The sequence below is a fragment of the Zootoca vivipara genome, chromosome 1, assembly GCF_965207765.1.
Source record: "Zootoca vivipara chromosome 1, rZooViv2.hap1.1, whole genome shotgun sequence".
In the NCBI taxonomy this organism is placed as follows: domain Eukaryota; kingdom Metazoa; phylum Chordata; class Lepidosauria; order Squamata; family Lacertidae; genus Zootoca; species Zootoca vivipara.
The window spans coordinates 60,308,613-60,321,956 of record NC_142582.1 but is presented as its reverse complement, the minus strand read 5'-3'; the positions used below and the strand labels follow the sequence as shown (position 1 = coordinate 60,321,956).

General features: G+C 41.6%; 1 protein-coding gene across 1 annotated transcript in view; it reads right to left on the bottom strand.

Annotated features, from left to right (window-relative positions):
• Positions 1 to 13,344, bottom strand: part of LOC118096288 (mucin-5AC-like) — a 72,254-nt gene that overhangs the window by 33,880 nt on the left and 25,030 nt on the right. The window contains exons 21-30 of the mRNA XM_088652581.1: positions 13,114 to 13,265; positions 11,917 to 12,055; positions 11,709 to 11,822; positions 7,253 to 7,432; positions 6,058 to 6,297; positions 4,639 to 4,795; positions 4,093 to 4,221; positions 3,537 to 3,681; positions 953 to 996; positions 685 to 864 (exon numbers count right to left, since the gene is read on the bottom strand). Coding sequence (XP_088508707.1) covers positions 685 to 864; positions 953 to 996; positions 3,537 to 3,681; positions 4,093 to 4,221; positions 4,639 to 4,795; positions 6,058 to 6,297; positions 7,253 to 7,432; positions 11,709 to 11,822; positions 11,917 to 12,055; positions 13,114 to 13,265 — 1,480 coding nt within the window. The remainder of the gene's footprint in view (positions 1 to 684; positions 865 to 952; positions 997 to 3,536; positions 3,682 to 4,092; positions 4,222 to 4,638; positions 4,796 to 6,057; positions 6,298 to 7,252; positions 7,433 to 11,708; positions 11,823 to 11,916; positions 12,056 to 13,113; positions 13,266 to 13,344) is intronic.

Genomic DNA, 13,344 nt, shown 5'->3' with positions numbered 1-13,344 from the left:
GTTGGTTCATAAATCTCCCTATCTGTTATCTGTCATCTGCCTCCTCTCTGCTTCTCCCATGTAACCCCTCTCACATGTTGTTTCTATAGATGAGGCAGGGATTGGGGGGCAGGGGGAACCAGAAGAGCACATTGGTGGAAACAGATCATTCCATCTGGGGAGCTGCCATGCTTGAGCCGATGGAACCGTGTGTATATGAATATGGTGTATTTGGGGATATTTTCCTATGTTATAGAAGATTTGTAACGTTTTTCATTATCACTTGATTTTCTTACATACTTTATAAATGCTTGCTTTTGATCATGTCACATTTACATCTAGTTTGGTTGAGATAATTGGTAAAATTTATGTTATGGTGTTAGCTCAAATACCTAAGTAGCACTAAGGAGATTGCTCCATTAGTACAAGCCCTGTTGCAGTAGTGGGACTCATTTGTGCTGGCTCTGTTAACAGAAGAATGTCCCTTTGTGTGGTGTTGTATGGCACCTCTGATTTTAACAGCTCATCCAAGATGTGGTGCTATTTGTGCTACTACTGCAGTGGTAGGAACTGCTTCTCTGCTCTTTGGTGTGGTGCAGTGCATGTCTACTCAGAAGTATTATTCATTGTGTTCAATGGAACTTACTCTCAGAGAAGTTTGGAAAGAGTTGAAGCAAAAGATTTGGATTGAAATACCTGCTTCACTTGGTGCTGTAGTTGAAACTGTAGGTGGTATTGTGGTAGTCCCACCACATCTGAATAGTTCTCTGTGGATTGTTCCATTAACATCACAGGTTGCAGTCATGCACCAGCCCAAGCCATCTGTGGTGTTGTAGATGACATCCTTGTAGATATATGTCTTTCCTTCATAATAGCAGTAGCATGCTGAAAATTGACAGAGTAAGAATGGTTAGGTAACATCATATGAAATATGATATAAGGTGCCATTCATAACTCACTACATACAGCTTACCTTTGGCATCGTAGTTACACTCTATGCCTTTACTGGTGCATGTACTGTAAGAAATGATAGGAAAACGTGAGACCCAGGAATCATAAAACTGCATTCTGGTGTTTATTTTATACTTAGTTTGATCTGGAAGTTAATTTCAAAGTTTCCCCCCTGCCCCCTCAAGCATTCATTTAATATTTACTTTTTAAAAGATACAGTATATTATCCAATACAGTGGTACCTCTATTTGTGTTCACTTCTTCTTGTGTATCCTTTGGGATACGCATGCGGCGAACCCGGAAGTGTTTTTCCGGGTTTTGCCACACATGCATGCGCAGAAGTGCTTTTTTGTGCCACGCGCGTGCGCAGAAGCAGCACCTCCGGTTGCGGAAACCTCAGGATCGGCCGGAGCTCTGGAACAGATCCCATCTGCAACCGGAGGCACCATCGTATTTCATAGCTGAAAAACAGCTACTTGTAGCACCCTGCTCTTACATTAAGGTCTGCTTGCATTGATCCTATCTCCCATGTTGTGCATAGCTGAAGGCAATTTATTTGAATCATTCCTTTTTCAATGTACCTCCAACCATTTTCGTCCTCCATATACATTCGGCAACATTTACTATCTGGATTGCCAGAAATGGAAAGGAAGCCCCTTCCTACCTCAGGAAAAATCACGCTGCCTTCCTTATTTCAATGCTATCCTCTGTTGGCTTTTGGCAGGTAGAAGGGCAAGTGCTGCATATGTGCCATTACATCAATGGGCACCAGTCATAGGGTAGCAGAGCTAGGAGAACAGGGCAGAGGAACACCTCTACCCATTCCACACATACCCCAAGCCTGGCCTAGAAAGGGTTTGAATTGCTCTGCCCACCCACTTCCTTTTTTTTAATAATAAATGTAAGACTTTATTGTTTAAAATAATACAAAGTAGAACATATGCATGATATAAATACAACGATCATTTTCTCCTCATCGTATCTCATACAAAAAAGATAAATACAAAAAACCTAAATGCATAATTCAAAAAAAATTCTTCTTCGCAATGTGAACCGTATACCATCTTTATGTTACATCCTATTTATTCCCTCTTAGACACTTCCCGTCCTTCCAATGTTACAGTTTCAAATTCTTTGTTTTCTACGGGTCTTCATTATAGTTTTCTTCCTTTCTTCTCTATTTTTCCTTAATCTCATTTTTATATTACAAACGTTATTCTATATCTGCCAATATGGAATTATTAGGATAATACACTTTTAGATATTTTTTGTAGACCTTCCGCTGTTTGGATATTTTTTGTGTTGATGATTCTCTTACTGAGTCAGTAAGTTTAGCCAGTTGTACGTATTCTAGCATGAGTGTATGCCACTCCAATACAGTGGGTAAGATTTCACTCTTCCACTTTCTTTCCACTAGTACCCTGGCCGCAGTCATTGCATACAGCAGTAAGAATTTTGTTTCTTTTGGAGTTTCTGGTGGTAGTATGTTTAATAAGAATATTTCCGGCCTTTTTTTTATTGGTTGTTTAAATAGTTTTTTGATTTCTTCATATATATTATTCCAATATCTTTTAATTTCCTGGCAGGTCCACCACATGTGGTAATATGTTCCAATTTCTTTTTTACAACGCCAGCATTGGGGACTTGGTCCTCCATACATTTTTGCAAGTTTTTTGGGAGTAAAGTGCCACCTATAGAATACTTTCATATTGTTCTCCTGCAGACTATAGCATGCTGTGAATTTCATATTATATTAATATGAAATATGAAATCTGCCCACCCACTTCCAATCATGGACCATTTGACAGCTTGTTTCTTATTCTTCATAGTTATTTTTGGCAGTGTCTGGGACTAAGTAGGTGCTACATTTAAGGTTTATTCCTCTTTTGTTGTTTTTTTTTCTACTGTAACACCAACCTCTTCTCCTACACATTCTATATGGGCATCCTATATGGAAAATATCGTCACTGTCAGTGCCTACTCTGGATTGAACCTTCTGCATGTGACTTTTCACATTCATCACTATCTGTTTGGTCCACAGAACAGAAAAAGAAACCCATAATACAAAGAGAAACTTGCTAAATATAAGGCACACATGATGACTACTTTTTGTCTGTGATTTCATCTACCACTTTCACACTGAATTGTAGGAATATTCTAATAATTTTCTTGTTCTGGTTTTTAGGATTTATTGTATATGTAAAATCCCATTAAAAATATTACTTCAACCAATTAGATTCTCAGCATATTTCATTCTAATGGTATATTGTGAGTATATGATAAAAGATGCAATCAGAGCAACAAGATTCATTCTAGATTCAACAAGAATAACATCTCAAGGGGTATACAGAGAGTACAGTGATATCTCCGGTTGTGAACGGGATCCGTTCCAGAGGTCCGGCCGGATCCCGAGGTTTTCACAACCCAAAGAGAAGTTGTAGACAACTTCTGCGCATGTGTGCGCAGCGAAACACTTCCAGGTTTGCTGCTTTCACAAACTGAAGTTTACGTTACCAAGGGTAACGTAACTGGAGGTGCTACTGTAATTGGAAACTAAACTCTACTATGATCATTTCTCTTAGTGTTGTCAGGCTATACATACTTACCATGATTGACATGTCTTTCTCGAGTCAAATGTTTTTCCTAGTGGATGGTAGTTACCCTGATCATCATAACAGCCACACACATCAACACAAGTCATCTCATCCTCATTGAAATAAGGCCTGTCTGCTGGACAGTGTGGGTAGCAGCCTGAGACAAAGGAAGGTATGAGGGAGATAAGAGCAATATATAAAATCTGTCAAACAGCAATTCCATTTTATTTTATTTTATTTTGGGGGGGATTTTAATTAAAATTTGTCATCTAATCCAGTGCTGGGATCTTTCCACCAATAGCTTTTCCACATGCTTCCAACTTTCCATGAAAGGAAAAAGGGTGTGGTCATTTGCAGGTGTGTGGAATGAGCCCTTGATCACATCTAGGTTGGCTCATAGAATTTAAGCCTGACTGCAAGCCGTTTGAAGCCCAAAAAGATGAGAACACAAAGTGACCTATTTTCTATTGATTTAGACAGCCAACAACACTCCCCCAAACTTGAAACCTATTCAATGTTGTGCATAGCTGGCTTAATGAGCACTATAAGGCACCAGAAGTCTTCTTACCTTCCAAGCCAGGCAACTGATAATGGCATCTCCCACTCGGGTTTCTGCATGTCTTCATGCATGGGGCTCCACAAGGCTTGTAGTGCCATTCACATTCTCGTTCAGCATTGTAATAGTCACAGAACATTGCTAAGGGGAACCAAAAGAAAAAGGTTGAGTACCAGACATTCCAACATGGATCTGTATTGCTGTCAATGCCATTAAAATAATGGTGGGCACCGTGACAAAGTATGCTCATGAGGCCAATACCTAAATTGATAAGGAGGTGGTAAGCAAAGGCATAAAGAGAGCACTGAAAATGAATGTAATTATTTCTATATACTGCAACATAGTTATATCAGTCATCCTACATTAGGCAGTTGCTGATTCATTGAAGGTATTCACAGTACTGTACCACACACACACACACACACACACACACACACACCCAGACATTTTCTTCAGTGTGCTGTTTATTGTCATATATACCTAATGGAAAAATTATCTCATTTCCCCTTCACCCTTCTCCCACTTCCAGTATACATTCAAGTGAGGGCCAGTACTCACGACAGAATGATGGTGTTCTCCATGATATGCACACTCCAAATTCACTACATGCTTGAGCGTACGCAGCTACAGCTGTACAGAAGCATTCACAATCTCCCCCCGTGTCACAAGCGCAGGAATCAGTTACACAAGCTTCATAATATCTTGTCGGGTCAACCTGTTAAAACATTGAAGCATCAGCTATGGGTCCTGCTGACATTTCCTAAGCTTGTTCCATGGGCGACACTGTGTTTGAGAAGTTGTTGGTAATATCCCCGCCCCTGCCCCCTGGGTTTGCAATTGCTTTCATAGACTGTTGGCTAGTGTGCAAAAGATCCAAAGGGCCAAACTAAATGTGAGGTCTAAATGCATCTTTGCATTTAATGTATAAACAGTAATCATCAGCCTCTCCGCCATACCAGCTGATTCTATTTACATTAAATATTTGCATACAGTGCAACAAAAACCAAAACAAAAGGACAGTAAGAAATTCAAAGTCAGCGAGAAGTTCACATCTAAAATGTCTCTCCATGAAAAGTGTCCTTTCAGGGAGTGCTACTGCTAGTTGCATTTTTAAAAATACCTCCAAAACCTTCAGGTGAAATTGGAAGGCACTTTTAACGCCCTTTCACACTTTGCCCTAAGTGGTGAAGATAGAGGCCCTGATCCAGAGTGTTCATACAGAAGGCTGTACATCAACTGGTGTGCTCACACAACCTACTGAAGAATATGTGCACTGCTCATTCAGGCAGCGTGGATCACGTCTTGGAGAGAGGAGGGGAGGGGAAGGGGTATCCGGACTGACACCCATACCCACTCTTTCCCTCCAGAAGACTGCAGAAACCTGGAACTGCCCTCCCATTATCTTTTTGCACTGGCAGAAATACAGGCCTCTAAGCAAAATTCCATTTATGCACATGCAACTTGCCTGCTGTATTAGGGTGTTAAAATTTCATAGCTGAATATTCACATCGAGAATTGATTAGCAACAGAAGGCAATAAAATGGGTCATAATAGTCAATTAGGGACTTTTTAAAAAAAATTGGAAGAAATGATATCAGCATGAGCTAATTTTCTAAATGGTCTGTCTTGACTTAGCCTGAACTCTTCTTATTAGTATTTTTCCAAATGGCTCCTTCACAATCCAAAGCATTAGAAACAGGATCTAGTGATAAAAATTTACATTGAACACACTCCAAAATCTAGAATATGACAGTAGTGGGTCGCATAGCAGAGGGTTGTGAAAGTCACTACTTAAGGGTGCTACTAGACAGTCTTCAGAGTTGGTGACATCCTGTAGGGTGTTACGTGCCTTCTGTAATGAACTGTTGAAATCCATGAAACCACCACATGTATAATTACAGACTTGTAATTGCTCAGAAATGGTGGTGAACACCTGAAAAATTCTAGACTTCAATAAAGTTCTGACCCAAGGTATACCTGAGAGTGGCAGGCAGCAAAGGCCTTGCTGTTGATGATGCTGCATTGCTTCTGTGCCCAGGACTTTCTGTAAGGGTTCTTGAAGCAGGGATCCTTTGTGCATTTGGCTTCAGGACATGTGGGAGACACCTTCCAACTGTTACCAAACTCCAGCACATCACCTACTACAGACTGACTCCGGGTAGTGAAGTCATTCATTCCATTGCCATCATAGTTCCCACATAAACCACAGACCTGACCCTGCACAAAGAAGCAATGAAAACACTTGAGTTACAGATAAATTGCATGAACCTCTTAGACCAACTTAATTTTTGATTTTCTCTCATTTGGTCAATTAACACGCTGCCATCTCTTATTACAGGAAACTATCATTATTTGTTGCATTTAGAAAACACAAGCCATGTGTGCCTGGAGGTAAGAGATTTGTTTTTTCTTTCCTTTCTATGAAGATTATTTTGTATTTGTTCAAAAATACAAAAAAAGAATCTTATATTGTATTCGATTTCTCAGTTATTGTTAATCTACAAGTTATTGTCTATTCATAACTTCTCCGTCTTACTGCCATATGCTGATTAAAAGGACAACAGACATATATTGAAAATATACTGCATTGGTATAAAATTCATTGAAATGTTCAAACATTGATCATATTTTGAAATGATAACAGAACTATTATATTTGGTCTCCCTATCAAAACTTTGTGTTTTCTGGGTCAATTGAAAAATAGATGCTTGCAAGGTGAGATTGCAGACAGATACTCATCTAAATCAGAATCATATTCCTGTTGACTAATGATATTTTTTTTACAATATGGATGACAAGCAGAGGCTGCTTGCAACTTCTTCCATGCGGCAGCAGCTCCCTGTGGAATAGCCCTGTTTGTTTGATAGGTCCCATGTCATCTTCAAACAACCCCGGTGGAGGCAGTTGCGTGAAAGCCAGTCATGCAGGGGAACCAATATATACTGAAGAGACAAGGCATTTGAAGTAGTTTCCCTTATGGACCATCCTCTTTGCAGAGGCTATTTCAGATGACCTCCCCATGGTCTCTGTCATGAAAACAAGCTCTTAGGGTGTGGCTCTAAGCACACTTACATTGAAATAATTGTCATGGAAATGCATGGGATTTGCATCTAAATTATGCACATTTAAACTTAAGATGTAAAAGGCACTAGTCTTGTAAAAAGTGCATCACCTTGAAATCATCACGTAATTTGATAAATATGCTGGTTTTCTTATCCCATAAAAGGATCAGCCCATTGTTGGCTTCAATAACCAAATACATGCCCATGTAGCGAATCTTGTAAGGTACTTGGCCTCCATCACCCCTTTGTATTAATTCATGGTGCTCCTCACTGAGAATCAGGTCATAGTTCTGGGGGAACAAAATAAATAATGGGGAAAAGTCATTATAATGTTCAAAAACTAAAACTGGTGTTCATCATCCATCAACCCTACGTATAATGTGTTGCAGAAAATTCAGGCAGGCAGACTGCTGGGCAGCTAGGTGGGTGGTAAACCAGAACTCCTAATCTTTCCTGGTTGCCCAGTGCCAGGAACACACACTCTAGATGCGATCCACCTCCAACTGCTCAGAAAGCCAAGAGAAAGAGAATTTCTGCAGACCAGAGCAACTTCCCCTCCCCGACCCTCAAGTCTGCCCTAATGCTGCACCAAATATTGGTGTGTCTCTGTGTGTGTGCGTGTGTGCGCACGCAAGCACACACACACACACAGCTGGGTGAGATCAACTCCACCCTGCTCACCCACCTAGGTCTCAGTGATGCAGAGCAGATTGGCCTCCTCATCCATAATCAGACCAGGGATGAGGAAGGTCTTGTTCAGAGCTGACCTGGCATTCAGCAATAGTACCTGCAGAACCAAGGGCTGGCTGATATGACAACCACAATTACCCAGGTTGGAGAAGGGGCTGGCACATGGCACAGTCACTAACTGCCTGTGACATGTGCCCCTTACCCGGCCTGCCCCACATTATACCTCCTCCCTATCCTGAACCACTCTGATTGGGGCATTCCCCTCTCAGACTCTTCTCAGACGTATCTCCCCTCACTCAGTAAAAACAAACATACAAACAACAACAAACCACACAAATTAGAAACATTTAAAACAATTGTAGCAGTGGCCTTGTCTCTGCTGCTCTCAATTGCTGGTGCTGGCTTGCCTGAAGGTGAGAGGCTCAGTAGGTGCAAGACTAGTAGGAGGGAGGGGGTGGCTGTAGGTGGTGAGAGGATAGAAGTCTCTCCTCTTGCCCTCACTCTCTCTTTCCAGTTCACCCCCCCCCCCGCGCGCGCGCCTCACTTAGTTGCTTGTTTGAAACGTAGTATACAGATCAAATCATCTCATGCTAAACCTTGATGCTGTTCCCTAATAGTACTGGTAACACTTTTTGTTGTTGTTGTTTAGTCGTTTAGTCGTGTCCGACTCTTCGTGACCCCATGGACCAGAGCACGCCAGGCACTCCTGTCTTGCACTGCCTCCCGCAGTTTGGTCAAACTCATGTTGGTAGCTTCGAGAACACTGTCCAACCATCTTGTCCTCTGTCGTCCCCTTCTCCTAGTGCCCTCAATCTTTCCCAACATCAGGGTCTTTTCCAAGGATTCTTCTCTTCTCATGAGGTGGCCAAAGTATTGGAGCCTCAGCTTCACGATCTGTCCTTCCAGGGAGCACTCAGGGCTGATTTCCTTAAGAATGGATAGGTTTGATCTTCTTGCAGTCCATGGGACTCTCAAGAGTCTCCTCCAGCACCATAATTCAAAAGCATCAATTCTTCGGCGATCAGCCTTCTTTATGGTCCAACTCTCACTTCCATACATCACTACTGGGAAAACCATAGCTTTAACTATACGGACCTTTGTCGGCAAGGTGATGTCTCTGCTTTTTAAGATGCTGTCTAGGTTTGTCATTGCTTTTCTCCCAAGAAGCAGGCGTCTTTTAATTTCGTGACTGCTGTCACCATCTGCAGTGATCAAGGAGCCCAAGAAAGTAAAATCTCTCACTGCCTCCATTTCTTCCCCTTCTATTTGCCAGGAGGTGATGGGACCAGTGGCCATGATCTTGGTTTTTTTGATGTTGAGCTTCAGACCATATTTTGCGCTCTCCTCTTTCACCCTCATTAAAAGGTTCTTTAATTCCTCCTCGCTTTCTGCCATCAAGGTTGTGTCATCTGCATATCTGAGGTTGTTGATATTTCTTCCGGCAATCTTAATTCCGGCTTGGGATTCATCTAGTCCAGCCTTTCGCATGATGAATTCTGCATATAAGTTAAATAAGCAGGGAGACAATATACAACCTTGTCGTACTCCTTTCCCAATTTTGAACCAATCAGTTGTTCCATATCCAGTTCTAACTGTAGCTTCTTGTCCCACATAGAGATTTCTCAGGAGACAGATGAGGTGATCAGGCACTCCCATTTCTTTAAGAACTTGCCATAGTTTGCTGTGGTCGACACAGTCAAAGGCTTTTGCATAGTCAATGAAGCAAAAGTAGACGTTTTTCTGGAACTCTCTAGCTTTCTCCATAATCCAGCGCATGTTTGCTATTTGGTCTCTGGTTCCTCTGCCCTTTCGAAATCCAGCTTGCACTTCTGGGAGTTCTCGGTCCACATACTGCCTAAGCCTGCCTTGTAGAATTTTAAGCATAACCTTGCTAGCGTGTGAAATGAGCGCAATTGTGCGGTAGTTGCAGCATTCTTTGGCACTGCCCTTCTTTGGAATTGGGATGTAGACTGATCTTCTCCAATCCTCTGGCCATTGCTGAGTTTTCCAAACTTGCTGGCATATTGGGTGTAGCACCTTAACAGCATCATCTTTTAAAATTTTAAACAGTTCAGCTGGAATATCATCACTTCCACTGGCCTTGTTATTAGCAATGCTTTCTAAGGCCCATTTGACTTCACTCTCCAAGATGTCTGGCTCAAGGTCAGCAACCACACTACCTGAGGTGTACGAGATCTCCATATCTTTCTGGTATAATTCCTCTGTGTATTCTTGCCACCTCTTCTTGATGTCTTCTGCTTCTGTTAGGTCCTTACCACTTTTGTCCTTGATTATGGTAATCTTTGTACGAAATGTTCCTTTCATATCTCCAATTTTCTTGAACAGATCTCTGGTTTTCCCCATTCTATTGTTTTCCTCTATTTCTTTGCATTGCTCATTTAAGAAGACCCTCTTGTCTCTCCTTGCTGTTTTTTGGAAATCTGCATTCAGTTTCCTGTATCTTTCCCTATCTCCCTTGCATTTTGCTTGCCTCCTCTCCTCCGCTATTTGTAAGGCCTCGTTGGACAGCCATTTTGCTTTCTTGCATTTCCTTTTCCTTGGGATGGTTTTCATTGCTGCCTCCTGTATAATGTTACGAGCCTCCATCCATAGTTCTTCAGGCACTCTGTCCACCAAATCTAAATCCTTAAACCTGTTCCTCACTTCCACTGTGTATTCATAAGGGATTTGATTCAGATTGTATCTTACTGGCCCAGTGGTTTTTCCTACTTTCTTCAGTTTAAGCTGGAATTTTGCTATAAGAAGCTGATGATCTGAGTTACAGTCAGCTCCAGGTCTTGTTTTTGCTGACTGTATAGAGCTTCTCCATCTTTGGCTGCAGAGAATATAATCAATCTGATTTTGATGCTGTCCATTTGGTGATATCCATGTGTAGAGTCGTCTCTTGTGTTGTTGGAATAGAGTGTTTGTGATGACCAGCTTGTTCTCTTGACAGAACTCTATTAGCCTTTGCCCTGCTTCATTTTGAACTCCAAGGCCAAACTTGCCAGTTGTTCCTTTTATCTCTTGATTCCCTACTTTAGCATTCCAGTCCCCTGTAATGAGAAGAACATCCTTCTTTGGTGTCATTTCTAGAAGGTGTTGTAGGTCTTCATAGAATTGGTCAATTTCACTTTCTTCAGCACCGGTAGTTGGTGCATAAACTTGGATTACTGTGATGTTAAAAGGTCTGCCTTGGATTCGTATCGAGATCATTCTGTCATTTTTGAGATTGCATCCCATTACAGCTTTTGCCACTCTTTTGTTGACTATGAGGGCCACTCCATTTCTGCTACAGGATTCTTGCCCACAGTAGTAGATATGATAGTCATCCGAACTGAATTCGCCCATTCCCTTCCATTTTAGTTCACTGATGCCCAGGATGTCGATATTTATTCTTGTCATCTCATTTTTGACCACATCCAGCTTACCTCTATTCATGGTTCTTACATTCCAGGTTCCTATGCAATATTTTTCTTTACAGCATCGGACTTTCCTTTCGCTTCCAGGCATATCCGCAACTGAGCGTCCTTTCGGCTTTGGCCCAGCCGCTTCATCAGCTCTGAATCTACTTGTACTTGTCCTCCGCTCTTCCTCAGTAGCATGTTGGACGCCTTCCGACCTGAGGGGCTCATCTTCCAGCGTCATAACTTTTATATGCCTGTTGTCTTTGTCCATGGAGTTTTCTTGGCAGGGATACTGGAGTGGCTTGCCAGTTCCTTCTCCAGGTGGATCACGTTTAGTCAAAACTCTCCACTATGACCTGTCCATCTTGGGTGGCCCTGCATGGCATAGCTCATAGCTTCTCTGAGTTATTCAAGCCCCTTCGCCACGACAAGGCATTGATCCATGAAGGGGACTGGTAACACTACTCACCCCAAAGAAGACTTTAATAGATTTTGAGCAAGTGGTTCCAGTAGTACCACAGGGAACATTTTCGGTGATGACTCGGAATGTTCCGGGGGAAGAGCTGTTCTGTCCACAGTGATCCTAAGAAGGGGAGGGTGAAATAAGGGAAGAGATGACTTCATTCTGTATTCAGCTGAATTCTCCATTCATAAGGCCAAGACAAATTGCTCAGTACCTGAACTAGTGTATATTCACATTTCCCACTGAAAATGTAACGCTTGTCGTCAAAGGTGATATAATGCCCATCTCCATAAACAGCACAGGTACCTAGGCATCTGTCCTTGGTACATTCCCACATCCTGTTCTTACATACGCTGAAGGAGAAGAAGGGAGAAAACAGAGCATTTTAAAGTGACTCCTTGGTTTGTGCAGATATACGCTAGCATGTATTCCTTTAACACAGGGTTAAATGACTTATCTCTTAAATTAATCATAGGTAATGTGTAGAGAGGGGAGGGGAGAGCAAGGGAAGCTGTGTTATTTCTTACAACCTGTAAAACATCAGAAAGGTGGGAATTAAAAGAAATGAGCTATGTAAGTTCTTTCATAGGCCACTCAAGAACGTTACAAGTTCACTGTACCATATTGTAGACTAGCCTAAGGGGAACATAAGAAGAGCCTGCTGGATCAGGCCAATGGCCCATCCTGTCCAGCATCTGTTCTCACAATGCCCAACCAGGTGCCCAGACCTCCCTTATAACACTTTCCTGATTTGTTCAGAAATAAGCAAGATGTATGTGTGTGACTGTGTGTATAATGTATCATTATGCTATTGAGGGTATGAAGTTCCTCCCATCCAGCTATATTTGGTTACTTGGCTCATTCACCTCCACATCAGCCTGTCAATGCACAAAGGTTACCATCAGAAACTTTCTTCTAGGTGTGCCCACTGACTTGGAGTGTGACAGGGGCTGACCAGGAAGGGAGCTTGTTCAGTGGTCACAGCCCATCTAAGGAACAGCCAGAGTGGTTTAGCTGGTGCCCATGCTGCTATGTTTCTTTGTCAACAGATGAGGGCCACTTTGTTGTCTATGGCCTTTTAAAGAACTTTAAAGTATGAATTGACTGTTTTTAATTATACTTTATCTGCTGTCTTTCACGATGTTGTTATTCTACAGTGCCTTAAAATGTTCATTGTTGTATATGGATTTTACATAAGTCACCCTGGAAAATTTAATTTGACAAATAGAATACACATTTATTAATTAAAAAATGTCATAGCCACATAATAATAATGTCATATGTGAAGTGACTCTATGTTTATCTGCCAACCTGTTGTTCAACCTGATAATTATTTATATTTTCATGTTAGTTATTTTAGGAATATATAAGATGATGGTAACAAGAGGCATTCTCTTTAAGAAGTCCTTACCAGGTATTACAGTTGACTTTAATCTTCTCTCCTGGCTGATATGTGGCATCATTGTGAATGCATGGACACTCTTCCATAGCGATGCAGCCCCCTTTACCATCTGACACCAGCCCAGCAGGGCACATGCAGCCAGAGACACACTGTGTGCTGTACTGTAAAAGCCAAGAAAGCATTACTTCAGAAGAGAGAATAATGCTGATAACAATTGAATTGGTCCACTAAAACAGGGCT